The sequence below is a fragment of the Gouania willdenowi genome, chromosome 21 (genome assembly GCF_900634775.1).
Source record: "Gouania willdenowi chromosome 21, fGouWil2.1, whole genome shotgun sequence".
Classification (NCBI taxonomy): Eukaryota; Metazoa; Chordata; class Actinopteri; order Blenniiformes; family Gobiesocidae; genus Gouania; species Gouania willdenowi.
The window spans coordinates 32,533,130-32,552,473 of record NC_041064.1 but is presented as its reverse complement, the minus strand read 5'-3'; the positions used below and the strand labels follow the sequence as shown (position 1 = coordinate 32,552,473).

At 37.1% G+C, this 19,344-nt stretch overlaps 2 protein-coding genes across 6 annotated transcripts in view; both read right to left on the bottom strand.

The window, feature by feature from the left end:
• Positions 1 to 1,143: 1,143 nt before the first annotated feature.
• On the bottom strand, positions 1,144 to 4,321 carry LOC114454666 (transcription factor 7-like). The gene is made up of 8 exons (XM_028435290.1): positions 4,133 to 4,321; positions 2,948 to 3,014; positions 2,544 to 2,840; positions 2,385 to 2,443; positions 2,198 to 2,287; positions 1,920 to 2,079; positions 1,717 to 1,824; positions 1,144 to 1,608 (listed from the first exon to the last, which is right to left on the bottom strand). Exons 2-8 carry the CDS (start codon positions 2,975 to 2,977, stop codon positions 1,561 to 1,563), a joined length of 792 nt encoding a protein of 263 aa, XP_028291091.1. The 5' UTR covers positions 2,978 to 3,014; positions 4,133 to 4,321; the 3' UTR covers positions 1,144 to 1,560.
• Positions 4,322 to 8,947: 4,626 nt separating this feature from the next.
• LOC114454665 (transcription factor 7-like 1) overlaps positions 8,948 to 19,344 on the bottom strand; it is a 29,057-nt gene continuing 18,660 nt past the window's right edge. For 2 of the 5 annotated variants that reach the window (XM_028435287.1, XM_028435289.1), the window contains 7 exons: positions 10,750 to 10,816; positions 10,346 to 10,642; positions 10,187 to 10,245; positions 10,000 to 10,089; positions 9,722 to 9,881; positions 9,521 to 9,628; positions 8,948 to 9,412 (listed from right to left, as the gene is read on the bottom strand). In XM_028435287.1, the coding sequence (XP_028291088.1) occupies positions 9,365 to 9,412; positions 9,521 to 9,628; positions 9,722 to 9,881; positions 10,000 to 10,089; positions 10,187 to 10,245; positions 10,346 to 10,642; positions 10,750 to 10,779 (792 nt within the window). In that variant the 5' untranslated portion in view covers positions 10,780 to 10,816 and the 3' untranslated portion in view covers positions 8,948 to 9,364. Of the gene's footprint in view, positions 9,413 to 9,520; positions 9,629 to 9,721; positions 9,882 to 9,999; positions 10,090 to 10,186; positions 10,246 to 10,345; positions 10,643 to 10,749; positions 10,817 to 11,924; positions 12,114 to 18,002; positions 18,857 to 19,344 lie in introns of those variants that run through there. The other 3 variants (XM_028435284.1, XM_028435285.1, XM_028435286.1) reach the window with 2 other exon arrangements.

The following is a 19,344-nucleotide window of genomic DNA, read 5'->3' as shown; positions in this document are numbered from 1 at the left end:
ATTTAAGAGAAACATTTTAAGGGTCTTGAAAAAATTGGCACTATGAATAAAAATTTGGCTCAGATTAGTAAGACATTTACCATTAAGTTTAAATCCATACGGAAACATATCAATAGACCCTGGGACTAAGCTGAAAGAGCTTAAATATTTATTATTGTTTTTCAAATTGAAACACCACAAACAATCTCAGACAACTATTATATTTCACTCTCTCTAATATAAATATAGTTCAAATAAAATGCAGTATAAAAAATAACTGAGCTGACTCATATTAACACTTTGTACACTAATATTTACTACTTTGTATTTGTAACAGAAAAACAAATTTCATCATAAAGCTAGAGAAAAAAAGACTCTGAGGTCACGACCCAGAAAAATTTGGGAACCACTGATATACACACTTTATGTTGATTCTGTTTTTAGGCTATGTTTTATTTTTAATGAATGTATTCATGTATTTCATTCAGGGACTAATGGTTTGTTCTGGAAGTAATAAAATGTATCTGAAGTTACTTGAGAAGTTTTTGTTATGAGGTACTTTTTTACTGTTACTCAAGTACAAGTACTTTTAAAAATGGTAAATGAACTTGATTTATAAAGTGCTTTTATGTTTACACTGAAGTCGTCCCAAAGCACTTTACAATTTCAACTCATTCACCCACCAATGAGACTGAGCTGCCATGGGTCAACCACTGAGAGCAACTTAGGGCTCAGTGTCTTGCCCAACACATAGACTGGGATCAAACCCCCAACCTCTTGATCAGAAGATGACTGATGAAGTAACAGTACTTTTACTTGAGTACCGTTGTTGTTTCCTCTACCCACCACTGGTTATAAAGTATATTTAAGGAAGTGTAGAATACTTTGTAAGTATGCCAAGGTCAGCAGATCACAATGGTTAATAACTACATTTACACAAATACAACAGCAGCTGATATGATCTCCTAGTGCTGTCGCCCACTGCCATTTAAAGTGTCACACACTATGTGGTTTGTGATGGATGTAGTGTTATTAGGTTGAATTGATTACATAAAAAAATGGTAGTTACAATTTTTTATTTCATATTTCATTCACAAAATGTACAATGTGTCACATGATGGTGACAGAAGCTGTTGAATCATCAACTACAAAAAATGACTGTAAGAAGTTTAAGCAAGGGTGGATTTCAGAACGGTTGCAGCTCCCGGACGTATCTCTGAACTCAGACTTCAGCCGTAGTTCCAGTGTCGTAGCAGGACGAACGCGTCTAACACGAGGACACGCCCACTCTCCGAATTTGTTTCCTTTTCTTTGCCTAAAACAAAACACATAAAATTTTAAGTTAGCTGATGAAACAGCAATTTGCATTATCTCTGGATTTATATTACATGTGTGCCTCAGAATAATATATGTGAAGTAGAGCGTGTGCATTTCAGAATTTATAAGTGTGCATAAAATATATATTTGCAAAATCAAGCATGTGCATTTGTGATAAACCCTGCAAGAGTTCATTCATTGTGATATTGTCCTGATTCCATAGACTTCAGCCGTAGTTCCAGTGTCATAGCAGGACGAACGTCTCTAACACGTGGACACGCCCACTCTCCGAGTTAGTCTCCTTTTCTTTGCCTAAAACCAAACACATAAAAGTTTAAGTTAGCTGATGAAACACTTTCACAGTCACTGTTCCATCACCTTTAAGGTTGCTGTGGCAACATGTCTGCAGGGTAGACTTACATAGTTCTTTCTGTTGGTCCAGTCGGGGTTCTGCTCGAGGTGGAGCAAAGCACAACGTTTGGCCTCAGTATTATACTGATCTTTGTCCTCCGCTGGCAATGACTTCCACTGTTGATGGAAAACAAGAAAAGTGTCACTAACACACACTGAAGACTAAAGAGTTTAAAGATCACAGATCATTCATGGAGGAAAAACAAACTCACCCGTTCACCGAGGAATTTGTTGACGACAGCGCTCGTCCTCACGCCCAGATCTTCCTCCGCAGACTTCCTGTGCTCTTTGAGAAACAGCATGAAGGCATTGGGGGGCTTTTTTATGTACGGCCCCTCTTCCACCTTCTCCGCCTTACGCTTGTTCACCTTTCTGAAGGAACAAAACACAAATACACAGTATAAGAGCACATGTTAACAGTGAGCAGAGCATGATCCAGAGTCAGTCACAAGAAAGACATGTACGATGAAAACAACTTCAGGACACTCACTTTAAGACTGGAGCCTTCACTGGGGGTGCTGGGACTGCTGGGACTTCTGGGGGTTCTGGTTGCACGATTGAAACAACATCATTCTCATTCCTACAAAGATTAAAACACAAACACACTGGATCAGAAATCATGTCACATGTGAAGTAACGTCTGCGTTTGAACACGTCTGTTTGTTTGCTTTACTTACTGTCCTCCAAAAGTGGGAAGTGGATTCATCCCTGCAGTGAACACTGGAAGTCCATTATCCTGGAGACACAAAAACATGTGAATGTTAGAGTTCCCATCATAGCATCAATACAAAGATCTACAGAAATACATTAAGAACTGTGTTAAACAGAGATCTTACTGTCATAGCAGACACAGCCGGGGGGATGAAGGTTTGGAGCTCAATATATTGTTGGGCCTGCATGTGCACATCATTAGGAATGGGGTTGATGGTTGTAGGGTAAGGATTTTGTGGGTGGCAGTACTCTGCAATAGACAAGACATCAACGGTTGTCAGGTCTTCATAGTTTGGAGCCCCGTCCTGGTCGTCAGAGAACGTTGTTTGGTCCTGAAGCAGTTGGGCAATGTACTGGCCATTTATTTGTTGGGCCCCGTACCCGTCATCATAGTCCTCAGGCCAGTATGAAAAAGTATCATCCTAAAGAGCAAAATGACATCCATATTTAAAGAACCATCAACAACACATCAACATTGTTAAGTAGAGAATTCTACAGAAGAACAGGAAGGGCGTGTCCAGGTTCTTACCGGCTGAACGTGCTGTTCTGGGGCCCACATCTCACTGATCAATAGGCCACAAAATATTCTCCAGACTCTGAGGGAGGAAAGAGGTTCAGTGAGTAGATCAGTGACATGTATTAGTAACAAAGGTTAAAGTAATGTAAGCATTAAGATCAGTGATATTTACAAGCACTTTACATGAGTCATGCAGAGCGCCACAATAATAATCTACAGAATTATCTCATCAAGGATTAGAAGAAAGAGTAAGAGTTTATAAATTATACTTCTGTATTCAATGTCTTATGTTCAAATGTTTTGGTATTTTTTCCCCATTTTCATTATTTTTTTTGCATATTCAAAAATAAACAAGTCAATTAAATTCTCCCCATATAAAGTTTAGCTTACCCTTCCTTAGGGAGGACTGGTGATGGTCACAATAAAGCAATATAATAAATGTATTTGTTAATATATTTTGCAAGAATAAAACATGCATAAATGTTGCAAAAAGATTGCACTACAAGTAATGTTAACCTTTTACAACATATACAGACAAAACATAAATAAATACTTCATTTGTGCAGTGAGTATTGTATATCACTCTATGGATGTTCAGCACTGCTTTCTTTTAAGGAATTTATTTATTTATCATTTATCTACTCATTTATTTTCTATTTTTAGTATCTATGGACAGCACAATGACATTGGTCAAAGCAGATGCATTTTTTAAATATTATTTTCATGTAATAAGTTGCAACACTTGTCCACAGGAGGCTTTTGAATAAGAAAAATAATTATTGGATGTATTCTAGCCTACTTGTCTGGTTGTTTCCACAACCTCCACACAGTCATTTATTAATTATGCATAAAGCATTATTAAACAGAGAGTTTTGTGCAGTAATGTGTGATTTAATGCTAAGTTTTATTAAGTTTTTGAAACTTTGGACATGCATAATCTGTGAATAAAATCATAATGTAATACGATGAAAAAAAGAAAAAAAAAGCTATTTAAACTTAAATAACAGAAAATTAATCTACATGAAGAAAATAATCAATGTAGGAAATAAAGTATGTATCAATGTAAATAAATGAAGAAAATATTCAAACAATGCAAACAGCTTCCATGGTTGGTAACGACATTTCACTCAGTCAGTGACTGACTGAACGTCATTGGCTGTTAAAACGAACCAAAACCAAATCATATCATGGTCTTACTTTTCTGGTTTCCTGTTTTTAAAAGTCCTTTTCTGGTCCTGGTCAGAAGTTTAAAGTAAACTTTTCGCTCCTGTCTCTGGTCAAAGATGCTCACAGCTCTGCTCTCACCGTCTGTCGCTGCTCACTAAGAACGTTGAAGGTCAGTAGGTGACTTTAACTGACGCATCCACCTCGTTTCTATGGCTACGCCACGTTACGCACACACTTTTCAAGATACACGCTCTATTTTTGTTTTTATTTGTGAGCATAAATAAGGACAATCTAGACGTTTTATATGACAAATAAAAATACAAACATTTACGTAGGCCAGTGTTTTTCTATGGAGGACCAAACATTTTAAATAAATGAATAAAAGAATAAAAACACAAACAAAAATTATTAATGATTAAATGAATAAAAGTTTAAACATAAAATTAAAATAAATTATATTTGGATATTTTTTTTATTTCCACTTTTATTTATCAATCTATTTTTTTTTTTTTTTTAACACAATTTTTAAATTTTTAAATTTATTTATTTATTTATTTATTGATGTATTCATATTCGTATTCATATTTAAACTGTTGTATTTTTTGCCACCTATATTTATCAAATTTGTTTTTCATTTTGATTTTTCCTTTTTTGATTTTTTACGTTTTTTTATTTATTCATTTTAAATTAAGCGGGTTTGGTATTCATCATTTATATATCATTTTTGAATAAAGATTAGAGGTCTTTGGCTGGTTTGGATTCCATAAATTTTAGGGATTTGATGTAAAGTTGAAATTCATTTAAGAGAAACATTTTAAGGGTCTTAAAAGTTTGGCATTATGAATAAATAATTTGGCTAAGATTAGTAAAACATTAACCAATAACTCTAAATCCATACGGAAACGTATATATAGACCCCGGGCAGGGCCGGCCCGTGGCATAGGCAGTATAGGCAAATGCTAGGGGCGCCGCCAAAATTACATCCATCCATTTCAGACCCTCTTATTCCGGTTTGTCAGGGTTGCGGGGCCTGCCAAAATTAGAAAAGATTTATTTATTTATTTATTTATTTTAATATTAATTAAACATTCAAAGCCCTGATATTATTAGCAAACTAAACTTGGTAGTATTATTAATAATTAGTTAGTCTAGTTTTAATGAATATTAAAAAAAAAAAAAAAAAAAAAAAAAAAAGTTTTACTCCCGCCCCCCAAATCGATTGACAGGTTGTCTGAGGCGTGACGTCAGCTCGGACCGGTTGTTTACTGTTTACTGCTGCAGCAAGTGACGTCATGTGTAAACAACCAAACTAATGATCTGTGCCCAGGGAAGAAAAAATGTAAAGAAGAGGAAAATGTGGAAAAGTCAGAGGTAAGACAGTGTTTGAAGATCCATGACAATTTATTCATCCATCATAGTCAAACAAGCTAGCAGAGCGACCATGCTAATGTTAGCAGTGAGTGCTAAACAGAAACAGATAAAATACTAGCTTAACAAAAACATTGATTGTATGGCAACAGTGGTCTATTAATTTATTACATTGTAGTTTAACGTAATTTTAAGAGAACTATGTATTATTATGTACAGTACATGTAAGGAGTGACATCACAGTTTGTGTTTTATACAGGGGGCCGTATGTATTTAATATATATATATATGTATAAATGACTTAACATGATTTATAGATAGGTAAACATATTACAGATGCATAAATTATTAGGAAGAAAGCTAATACTTCTAATTTAGTCGAGACCTTTTTACTTTAAATAAAACTGTATTGTATATGTAAACTTGTGTTTTATTACTATTCTGTGTCAATCTACTTCATAAATAATATATAACTTTCATCTACTTTTATCTGCTTTGTGCTACATCTTATATTTGTACAGCTTCATCTCTATTTATAAATATCTAAATATTTATCACTTTCTAATCACAACATACATATCCTATGACTTGGTTTGATTGATAGACGAGCTAATGGGTTCACATTCTTTTCCCCCTTCAGATTCACTGAGGAAATGTGACGATGTCATCAAAAAAACCACTAGATTAAACTAGTAAGGCTGAACTAAAGGATGGATAGATGGGGCTTTTTTTAGCTTGTGTTGTTAAAGCTGCTTTATAAAGCGCCACCAGAAAATGACACTATTTTTACTAAATAGTTTATTTGTGCAATACCTCTGCGAACTGCAATTGTTTAAGTTGATGTGTGTTCAATACTGCAATTTCAGTATATATATATATATATATATATATATATATATGTATTTACCACTTACCACTATCTGTTTATTTTTTATTTGTATCTTGTTTTTGTACAATGCCTTTTTCTAATAACATTGATAATTTGTATTTTGAATGTGTTACTAAGATGTTTAAATTGGCTTTTATTTACTTGTTTGTGTTCTTTCATGTGTATGTGAAACCCTTTTATCAAAATGAAATAAAATGTCAAAAAAGTATTTTTGCTCATGTTTTCTCCTCATGTAAAGCGTCTTTGTGGATATGGTGAAGACCACTATGTAAGTGTTAGAAATGATTCTGACAATAATAACATAACAATGATGTAAATATCAATTACTTGGTTTAAAAAAACGGCATATAAGGGGGCGCCAAAAGGAAATCTCGCCTAGGGCGCCAGAGAGGCTTGGGACTGACCCTGGGACTATTGATACGGAAACGTACGTTTTCCGTACATTCTCTACATAGGCGTAATGTGCCTATGTGTGTGAACGCTGAGCCAGGATGGCTGAGTGATCTAAGGATAGTGGAAGGACTCTTCCTTCCACTAACATGGGTTTGAATTCCAGCTTTTGTCATGTATAAATTTTCATTTTAACATATTTAACATGCCAAATTCCACCTTTGAAAATACATATATGAAAAAAATAAACATTTTAGGGTATTTCCTGGGTTAGGGTTAGTGTTAGGGTTTAAATAAAAGGGTTAGCGGGGTAGCTTTAAATAAAACAGAACTTTAAGTCACGTGGTGCAGTCTATTCATAGACTTCTGTATGAATAGCCACGGCCTACATTAAACACAAAGGGCCTCCGACAAAAAGACATATAAGAATAAAAATAAAAGAAATAATTATTTTCTGGGATTTTGTTAGTACTCATTGGTTTTTGGGATTTTCCATTGGTTTCTTATCTCGCAAATTCTCTGTGGTCAAGACTCGAAAGCACTCGTAGTAAGATAAGAGAAAACCTCACAGCCTTTTAAATAATTGTCCAATGCATTTAACACAAGTTTTAAAATTAATAAACAAAAACAACACATTATAACATCTAACTTGCATTATTAATTTATTTTTTAATGATTGATCCCTTTTGAATTTGTGATTTTAAAAAATCCCATTGATTCCTGAACCCAGTCAAGCCTATAAAATCCCTGGGGTTCTTGAATGTATTTGAATATATTTATATACACACCAGTGTTTTTCAATCTTGGGGTCGTGACCCAATGAGGGGTCGCCTGAAGCGTTTAGTAATAATAATTATTGTTTTTATTTATCTATTTTGCACAATTTAAAAAACAATACATAACATCAGAGAAATAGACATGCAGTGTAAGAAGAAGCTGAAAGAGCTTAAAAATGAATTATTCTTTTTCAAATTAAAACACCACACACAATCTCAAACAATTGTAAAGTTTTGTTTTATGTTTAATATTGTAATGATTTAATGTAAAGTTGAAATTCATTTAAGAGAAACATTTTAAGGGTCTTGAAAAAATTGGCGCTGTGAATAAAAATTTGGCTCAGATTAGTAAGACATTTACCATTAAGTTTAAATCCATACGGAAACATATCAATAGACCCTGGGACTAAGCTGAAAGAGCTTAAATATTTATTATTGTTTTTCAAATTGAAACACCACAAACAATCTCAAACAACTATTATATTTCACTCTCTCTAATATAAATATAGTTCAAATAAAATGCAGTATAAAAAATAACTGAGCTGACTCATATTAACACTTTGTACACTAATATTTACTACTTTGTATTTGTAACAGAAAAACAAATTTCATCATAAAGCTAGAGAAAAAAAGACTCTGAGGTCACGACCCAGAAAAATTTGGGAACCACTGATATACACACTTTATGTTGATTCTGTTTTTAGGCTATGTTTTATTTTTAATGAATGTATTCATGTATTTCATTCAGGGACTAATGGTTTGTTCTGGAAGTAATAAAATGTATCTAAAGTTACTTGAGAAGTTTTTGTTATGAGGTACTTTTTTACTCTTACTCAAGTACAAGTACTTTTAAAAATGGTAAATGAACTTGATTTATAAAGTGCTTTTATGTCTACACTGAAGTCGTCCCAAAGCACTTTACAATTTCAACTCATTCACCCACCAATGAGACTGAGCTGCCATGGGTCAACCACTGAGAGCAACTTAGGGCTCAGTGTCTTGCCCAACACATAGACTGGGATCAAACCCCCAACCTCTTGATCAGAAGATGACTGATGAAGTAACAGTACTTTTACTTGAGTACCGTTGTTGTTTCCTCTACCCACCACTGGTTATAAAGTATATTTAAGGAAGTGTAGAATACTTTGTAAGTATGCCAAGGTCAGCAGGTCACAATGGTTAATAACTACATTTACACAAATACAACAGCAGCTGATATGATCTCCTAGTGCTGTCGCCCACTGCCATTTAAAGTGTCACACTATGTGGTTTGTGATGGATGTAGTGTTATTAGGTTGAATTGATTACATAAAAAAAGGGTAGTTACAATTTTTTATTTCATATTTCATTCACAAAATGTACAATGTGTCACATGATGGTGACAGAAGCTGTTGAATCATCAACTACAAAAAATGACTGTAAGAAGTTTAAGCAAGGGTGGATTTCAGAACGGTTGCAGCTCCCGGACGTATCTCTGAACTCAGACTTCAGCCGTAGTTCCAGTGTCGTAGCAGGACGAACGCGTCTAACACGAGGACACGCCCACTCTCCGAATTTGTTTCCTTTTCTTCGCCTAAAACAAAACACATAAAATTTTAAGTTAGCTGATGAAACAACAATTTGCATTATCTCTGGATTTATATTACATGTGTGCCTCAGAATAATATATGTGAAGTAGAGCGTGTGCATTTCAGAATTTATAAGTGTGCATAAAATATATATTTGCAAAATCAAGCATGTGCATTTGTGATAAACCCTGCATGAGTTCATTCATTGTGATATTGTCCTGATTCCATAGACTTCAGCCGTAGTTCCAGTGTCATAGCAGGACGAACGTCTCTAACACGTGGACACGCCCACTCTCCGAGTTAGTCTCCTTTTCTTTGCCTAAAACCAAACACATAAAAGTTTAAGTTAGCTGATGAAACACTTTCACAGTCACTGTTTCATCACCTTTAAGGTTGCTGTGGCAACATGTCTGCAGGGTAGACTTACATAGTTCTTTCTGTTGGTCCAGTCGGGGTTCTGCTCGTGGTGGAGCAAAGCACAACGTTTGGCCTCAGTATTATACTGATCTTTGTCCTCCGCTGGCAATGACTTCCACTGTTGATGGAAAACAAGAAAAGTGTCACTAACACACACTGAAGACTAGAGTTTAAAGATCACAGATCATTCATGGAGGAAAAACAAACTCACCCGTTCACCGAGGAATTTGTTGACGACAGCGCTCGTCCTCATGCCCAGATCTTCCTCCGCAGACTTCCTGTGCTCTTTGAGAAACAGCATGAAGGCATTGGGGGGCTTTTTTATGTACGGCCCCTCTTCCACCTTCTCCGCCTTACGCTTGTTCACCTTTCTGAAGGAGCAAAACACAAATACACAGTATAAGAGCACATGTTAACAGTGAGCAGAGCATGATCCAGAGTCAGTCACAAGAAAGACATGTACGATGAAAACAACTTCAGGACACTCACTTTAAGACTGGAGCCTTCACTGGGGGTGCTGGGACTGCTGGGACTGCTGGGGGTTCTGGTTGCACGATTGAAACAACATCATTCTCATTCCTACAAAGATTAAAACACAAACACACTGGATCAGAAATCATGTCACATGTGAAGTAAGGTCTGCTTTTGAACACGTCTGTTTGTTTGCTTTACTTACTGTCCTCCAAAAGTGGGAAGTGGATTCATCCCTGCAGTGAACACTGGAAGTCCATTATCCTGGAGACACAAAAACATGTGAATGTTAGAGTTCCCATCATAGTATCAATACAAAGATCTACAGAAATACATTAAGAACTGTGTTAAACAGAGATCTTACTGTCATAGCAGACACAGCCGGGGGGATGAAGGTTTGGAGCTCAATATATTGTTGGGCCTGCATGTGTACAACAATAGGAATGGGGTTGATGGTTGTAGGGCAAGGATTTTGTGGGTGGCAGTACTCTGCAATAGACAAGACATCAACGGTTGTCAGGTCTTCATAGTTTGGAGCCCCGTCCTGGTCGTCAGAGAACGTTGTTTGGTCCTGAAGCAGTTGGGCAATGTACTGGCCATTTATTTGTTGGGCCCCGTACCCGTCATCATAGTCCTCAGGCCAGTATGAAAAAGTATCATCCTAAAGAGCAAAATGACATCCATATTTAAAGAACCATCAACAACACATCAACATTATTAAGTAGAGAATTCTACAGAAGAACAGGAAGGGCGTGTCCAGGTTCTTACCAGCTGAACGTGCTGTTCTGGGGCCCACATCTCACTGATCAATAGGCCACAAAATATTCTCCAGACTCTGAGGGAGGAAAGAGGTTCAGTGAGTAGATCAGTGACATGTATTAGTAACAAAGGTTAAAGTAATGTAAGCATTAAGATCAGTGATATTTACAAGCACTTTACATGAGTCATGCAGAGCGCCACAATAATAATCTACAGAAGTATCTCATCAAGGATTAGAAGAAAGAGTAAGAGTTGATAAATTATACTTCTGTATTCAATGTCTTATGTTCAAATGTTTTGGTATTTTTTCCCCATTTTCATTATTTTTTTTGCATATTCAAAAATAAACAAGTCAATTAAATTCTCCCCATATAAAGTTTAGCTTACCCTTCCTTAGGGAGGACTGGTGATGGTCACAATAAAGCAATATAATAAATGTATTTGTTAATATATTTTGCAAGAATAAAACATGCATAAATGTTGCAAAAAGATTGCATTACAAGTAATGTTAACCTTTTACAACATATACAGACAAAACATAAATACTTCATTTGTGCAGTGATTATTGTATATCACTCTATGGATGTTCAGCACTGCTTTCTTTTAAGGAATTTATTTATTTATCATTTATCTACTCATTTATTTTCTATTTTTAGTATCTATGGACAGCACAATGACATTGGTCAAAGCAGATGCATTTTTTAAATATTATTTTCATGTAATAAGTTGCAACACTTGTCCACAGGAGGCTTTTGAATAAGAAAAATAATTATTGGATGTATTCTAGCCTACTGGTCTGGTTGTTTCCAAAACCTCCACACAGTCATTTATTAATTATGCATAAAGTATTATTAAACACAGGGTTTTGTGCAGTAATGTGTGATTTAATGCTAAGTTTTATTAAGTTTTTGAAACTTTGGACATGCATCATCTGTGAATTAAATCATAATGTAATACAATGGGGGGAAAAAAGCCATTTAAACTTAAATAACAGAAAATTAATCTACATGAAGAAAATAATCAATGTAGGAAATAAAGTATGTATCAATGTAAATAAATGAAGAAAATATTCAAACAATGCAAACAGCTTCCATGGTTGGTAACGACATTTCACTCAGTCAGTGACTGACTGAACGTCATTGGCTGTTAAAACGAACCAAAACCAAATCATATCATGGTCTTACTTTTCTGGTTTCCTGTTTTTAAAAGTCCTTTTCTGGTCCTGGTCAGAAGTTTAAAGTAAACTTTTCGCTCCTGTCTCTGGTCAAAGATGCTCACAGCTCTGCTCTCACCGTCTGTCGCTGCTCACTAAGAACGTTGAAGGTCAGTAGGTGACTTTAACTGACGCATCCACCTCGTTTCTATGGCTACGCCACGTTACGCACACACTTTTCAAGATACACGCTCTATTTTTGTTTTTATTTGTGAGCATAAATAAGGACAATCTAGACGTTTTATATGACAAATAAAAATACAAACATTTACGTAGGCCAGTGTTTTTCTATGGAGGACCAAACATTTTAAATAAATGAATAAAAGAATAAAAACACAAACAAAAATTATTAATGATTAAATGAATAAAAGTTTAAACATAAAATTAAAATAAATTATATTTGGATATTTTTTCTATTTCCACTTTTATTTATCAATCTATTTTTTAACACAATTTTTTAATTTTTACATTTATTTATTTATTTATTTATTTATTTATTTATTTATTTATTTATTTATTTTTTATTTATTTATTGATGTATTCATATTCGTATTCATATTTAAACTGTTGTAATTTTTGCCACCTATATTTATCAAATTTGTTTTTCATTTTGATTTTTCCTTTTTTGATTTTTTACGTTTGTTTTTTATTTATTCATTTTAAATTAAGCGGGTTTGGTATTCATCATTTTTCAATTTTGGGGTCGGGACCCCAGGTGGGGTCACCTGGAGTTTAGAAGGGGTCCCCTGAAATGTCTCGTAATTGATTTAAAAAAAAAAAAAAAAAAAAAAAAAACAAACAAATGAATTAAAAAAAAAAATTCAGACTAAACTTTAGGTTGTTGTTTGTTTTATTGGGATATGAATGAAAAAGGGCGCACGGTGGCTTAGTGGTTAACACATCCGCCTCACAGCAAGAAGGTCCTGGGTTCAAGGACTTGGGTCCTTTCTGTGTGGTGTTTGCATGTTCTCCCCATGCTGCGTGGGTTTCCTCCGGGTCCTCCGGCTTCCTCCCACAATCCAAAAACATGACTGTAAGGTTGATTGGAGTCTCTAAAATTGCCCATAGGAGTGAATGAGAGAGTGAATGGTTGTCTGTGTCTGTGTTGCCCTGTGATGGACTGGCGCCCTGTCCAGGGTGTACCCCCGCCCAGCGCCCTATGAGAGCCGGAGATTGGCACGGGAATAAGCGGGTATGAAAATGGATGGATGGATGAATGAAAAATCTGAAGCTCTGACTCTGATCCTGACCAAAGTAAAAGAATGTCATCTATGTATCTTCCCCACCATATGATTTTATCTAGGTAGACATTCTGGCTTGAAAACACAAACTTCTCCTCCCAGTGTCCCATAAACAGGTTGGAATAATTAGGTGCAAAACATGCTCCCATAGCTGTACCTTTCTGTAGTTTATAGAATTGATTCTGAAAGAGAAACACATTGTTAAAGTCCATTCTGTGAGTTGCAGGATGAATGTAGCAGGGGCGTCTGTCCTGGTTGAGTCTTTTCCAAGTAATGTGAGAGAGCTTCAATATTTGTCTTAAAGGATTCAATATCCATAGTCACAAAAAGTGCTGAACCTATATTTCTAATTTATTTCATTTTATTGAGTACATGTGCACTGTCTTGTATGAAAGAGGACAGCTCTAACACAAATAATTTAATGTGAAAGTCAACACATTTTGATGCTGGTTCTGTGATAGATTCATTCACATTTAAACATAGGTCTTCCAGGGGCTTTTCTAGGTCCTTATGGACTTTTGGAAACATGTAGAAAGAAGGAATTCTGGGATTTTCACACAGAAAAAAATGATGATGATGATGGTGCATGCATTTATTGTCATTGTACACATGTACCATGAGATTAAAACAAGCCAACTCCAGTAACAGTGCAAGAAATAAAATAAACAAATAAACAATATAACATAGGACATAAATAAATAGTACAGGAAAGGAGGTAAAGTGAACAATATGTACATTTGGTATTTAAATAAATAAATTAAAAAAAAAATAAACAGCTACATTGCTATATACAGTGTCTGGTGTATAGCACATTGTCTATATATGCGGTTCAATGATATTACACATCGGTGTTTTTTTTTTGTAAAGTGGCTGAGCAGAGTCTGTGGGTATGAATATGAGATCAGCGCATATGAGAATTCAGAGTGGTTATTGCTTTTGGAAAAAATCTGTTTTTGAGTCTGTTTGTTCTGGCCTTAATGCACCTGTAGCGCTTCCCTGAGGGCAACAGGTCAAACAGGTCAAAGCCAGGGTGGCAGCAGTCTTTGGTGATGGTTTTAGCTCTGTTGAGACAGCGGGAGGTGTAAATGTCCATCAGGGAGGGGAGAGGGCAGCCAATGATTTTCTGTGCTGTCTTTACAACTCTCTGGAGCCTCTCCCTGTCTGCAGCGGTGCAGCTGCCGTACCATACTGTGATACAGTACGTCAGCAGGCTCTCGATAGCTGAGCAGTAGAAGATCAGCAGCAGGTTGGAATTTAGTTTGTACCTCCTGAGAACTCTCAAGAAGTGTAGCCGCTGCTGAGCCTTCTTGCAGACTGCCATGATGTTTTCTGACCAGGACATACCGCAGAGATGAGGACACCAAGAAACCTAAAGGTATGGACCCCCATCCACACACTCACCGTTGATGTACAGGGGGGCTGGGTCTGTGCTGTGCTTCCTGAAGTCCACAAGGATCTCTCTGGTTTTCTTGGTGTTCAGAGCGAGGTTATTCTCTGAACACCAGGCTGCCAACTTAAGGACCTTCTCTCTGTAGGACGTCTCATTATCCTTAGAAATGAGTCCCACCACTGTAGTGTCGTCGGCAAACGATGAGATGAGATTGTCATTGTGGGCCGAACTGTAGTCGTAGGTGTAGAGGCAGTACAGGAGGGGGCTCAGCACACAGCCCTGTGGGGAGCCGATGCTCAGCGTACGGGTGGAGGAAAGGTGGGGGCCAAGTCTCACATTCTGGGGTCGGTTGGTTAAAAAGTCATTAATCCAGGCACATGTGAGAGGGGGAAGGCCGAGAGTGTTCAGTTTAGTGATGAGTCTGTCCGGATTTATTGTGTTAAAGGCTGAACTGTAATCCACAAAGAGCATCCAAACGTAGCTCTGCCGCTGCTCCAGGTGGTTCAGTGCAGAGCTACAGAAATGGCGTCCTCTGTGGATCTGTTTGCATGATATGCAAACTGGTGTGGGTCGAAGTCTGGGGGGAGATAGTCCTTAATGTGCTGAAGGACCAGTCTCTCAAAGCACTTCATGATTACCAGAGTGAGGGCCACTGGGCGGTAATCGTTCAGGCTGGTGGTGGGGGACTTCTTGGGCACTGGGATTATTGTGTCTGATTTTAGGCACGGCGGGATGACTGCCTGGGCCAGGGAGAGGTTGAAGAGCCTGGTAAAAGTGGGGGCGAGCTGGAAGGAAGTCATGTTCATTCTGAGAAATCCACCTTTGATCCTTTGCATTTAAGAGCATTTCTTTAAGTTTTGTCTTTATTTGCTCTGTAGGATTAAACATTAAAGGCTGGTAGTATTCACTGCTGCTCAGCTGTCGCAAGGCCTCTGTATACTGGGCTCTGCCCTACATCCCCACTAATGTACTGGTCTCTGCCTTACATCCCCACTAATGTACTGGTCTCTGCCCTACATCCCCACTAATGTACTGGTCTCTGCCCCCCCTCCACAACATCTACATCCCATGCAGTTTGGGGTTCGGGCAAATCACTCGACCTAAACATCATGTTGCCTTCTCACAGAAACAATAAAACAAAATCTTGATAATGGAGGAGCAATATTCTTAGACCTTCACAAGGCATTCGATACTGTCAGTCACCCAACGTTACTTTTAAAATGAACTAAATTTAAACTGTCGACAAACACTCTGGCTTGGGTTAACTCCTATCAGTCTGGTCAGACCTAATGTATTCATATCAGTTACACTACATCCATTATTACTGCTACTGATATCGGACTGCCACAAGGCTCTAACATTGGCTCTCTTCTGTTCTCCCGATATATAAACGACAGGCCCTCTGTATGCGAGGATGTTAATATCCAGATGTATGCAGATGTTACGGTCGTTTATACATGGGGAAAGGATGCTGAACAGGTAACCAATAAATATAGAGCAGCAATGGAGAAAGTTGCAATATGGCTACATAATTCATGTCTTACCGGCTAGGCTGAAGAGTGTGATCCTTCTGTAGTTGGAGCACACCCTCCAATCTCCCTTCTTAAAGAGAGTGACCACCACCCCGGTCTGCCAATCCAGAGGCACTGTCCCCGACTATGGGGTGCCAAGTGTAAACATTTTGTATAAAAGTATAACACATTTTCATTATTTAACTCACTTTTCTCATATTTAGCACATTTAACCACATATATAGAGGCAAAACAAAAAAAAGCAATAAATCAAAATATTTAAATCTAAATCCAAATGGTATATGTTAAATCGATCTCTAAATTTTAAATCAAAATCTAAATCTAAATTTTAAATCTAAATCTTAAATCTAAATGTTATATGTTATATCTAAATGTTAAATCTAAGTCTAAATGTTAAATCTTATTTATAAATGTTAAATCTTATTTATAAATGTTAAATCTAAATCTAAATATTAAATCTAAATGTTTAAATTTAAATCTAAATAATATATGTTAAATCTAAATCTAAATGTTGCTGCACCAAGGAGTTACACCAAGCTGCCGCTGGGCAGCTTGGTGTAACTCCTCATCTCCTGCTTGCAGCAGTGTGTTGGTGAATTGCCTCAAACATATTCATAGTTTCATTTAACCTAGTAAATCCTTGGGACAGTTGCTGGATGATAATATCAAGAAATGCATTGAAAACGTTCACCTGAAAGTTGCTCTCTGCGTCAGTGAGGCGGCTGTCCTCAGAAAGTTCATCAAAGTGACAATTAACTTTTCTGGCCCTGGTTGCTTCAAACTGCGTTTGACTTCCCCGTTTTGTAGCTAGAGCAAGAGTGGCAGACTTAGCCTCATCAAATTTCTCTGAAAACTCCATCAAAACATTGATGTTTTGCAGAAGAGTAGATGCTTTCAGAATATCTGCATCCTTAGCTTGCAGTAACTGTGAGGCAGCGTCTATAAACTCAAGAATCTGGGTTTGTATGAAGCCAAGAGTAAGAGTGACATTTACAATGCGCTCCAGTGTCCTGTCTCCAAAACAAGGCTGCGTTACACACATTCCTCTCCCTTTCAGCATCTATTGTGCTGTTGAGTTTCCACTTTGCGTGGATTAATGCTTCTCAACTTTGGCAGAAAGATGTTTCCAGGCTCTTATTCCGTTGACCCATGCATTGTTGTAATTTGGAGCATTTCGGTTGGTAAAAAGCCAGCAAGGCTCACAGTAACAACACTGTAATTTGGGGGGAATAGCACATCCAGCTGCGGAGAAGTTTCATCCCAACTTAGTGGTAGGCTGGCCAATAGAGGGGGCTAGGGCGCCGCCCCACCACTCACCATGTTTGTTTGAGTAAGACACGAAGAAAATAAATAAATAAATTTAACACATACATTTTTATAAATCAGTGGTTCCCAAACTGTGGGGTACACCTGTGATGTCAATACAGGGGGTGGCCCGATGGGAAGCGCTACACATCATGGGCATTGAGCATGAAAAACAGAAACATGTTTTCTTCCTCACACCCAAATATCTTTATTATTGTTGGACAGGGCAACAACAACTCACACTCCCATTCACTCCTACAGGATATTTAAAGACTTAACTTAACAGTCATGTTTCTGGATTGGAAGAAGGAGTACCCAGAGAACATGCAAACTCCACACAGAAAGGACCCAGGTGTCCACCCCAGGACTTGAACCCAGGACCTTCTTGCTGTGAGGCAGATGTGTTTGGTTTGGGATTAAATTGGTGTGAATGTGGCCCATGAACTCTAATCATTTTAACACTGTATATACTGTAAGTAGATGTCTGTGCAAGCTTTAAATAAAACATCAAGGACTGACATTTTAAACATTTACATATTTTATTGACCATTTGCTGACACAAGGTGCCGTCATATCACCTGATAACGTCATGAAACAATATAAAAACACAGTGGAATACATTTTTCTCAGATTGCATGCCAGCACAGCTGGTGTGTATCACGTCCTAACATAAAACTTATAAAGCGTCTCTATTCAGCCAATACAGGCTGATGTTGACGACATTCACAAAACAAAGGCAGATACAGTATGTTGTGTTCACCACAGAAAAAGAGCCCATCCTTCAACCAAATTGATTATTGTGCTCAGATGCTGTTTCTACAAGTGGAGATGCTGTGGAAGACTGAAGGATCAGAGAAGCTATTGTATGTGTCAGTGGTTCAGATTTAATCTCTTGACCAGATGTTAGTGGTTCAGAATTAATTTCTAGACCAAATGATGGTGGTTCAGATTTAATCTCTAGACCAAATGTTAGTGGTTCAGAATTAATTTCTAGACCAAATGTTGGTGGTTCAGATTTAATGTCAAGACCAAATGTTGGTGGTTCAGATCTAATCTCTTGACCAAATGTTGGTGGTTCAGATTTAATTTCTAGACCAAATGTTGGTGGTTCAGATTTAATGTCAAGACCAAATGTTGGTGGTTCAGATCTAATCTCTTGACCAAATGTTGGTGGTTCAGATCTAATCTCTTGACCAAATGTTGGTGGTTTGGATTTGATCCCTTGACTAAATGCGGTGGTAATACATGCATCCTGAATCAAGGTGGGGTTAGGTTGGTTGCTTTGATCCGAGCTGTGATAGTTGTGGTCATGAGTTGTTCCCTGTAAATCTGTTTCTTTTACAAAAAGAGAAGGTAAGTCCTTGCCCAGCAAGATAACTCTGGCATCATTTGGGAAAATTTGCACTGGGTCCGTCTGGCACGATGCGTGGCAAAGCTGTTGGAAACAAAAACACAATACAAATTTAAGCGTTACACTGTTTCCAAGAAAAATATTTCAACTGCCATGACCGTCTAGGCCGTGTTTCGACTATGTTTCGCTTTTGTTTTCAAAAAGTTCCGCATTCACACGGCAAAGTTTTCAAAATAAATGGGAATGCAGGTGCAGTAACATAAAAATTATGTATTATACATGCCAGGCCAATAAATGGCAGTGTGATTTTGCAATGAATCAAAATAAGCACATGCACAGAGGCACTTCCTCTGAAAACAAGTAAGAGTAGACAAGACATTATATACGTAGATGCCTCATCGACTGCTGCAGCCCACTAAAGTAGTGCGTCTACAGGGCGGCCATCTTGGAACGGTGGCAATTCCTCCTACAAAATGATATGCTTACACAAATAAAGTTGTCATAAATCTCTCAATTCTCAAGCAATTTTCACGGAGTTTGTTTGTAATAAACGTCAGACATGATAGATAGAT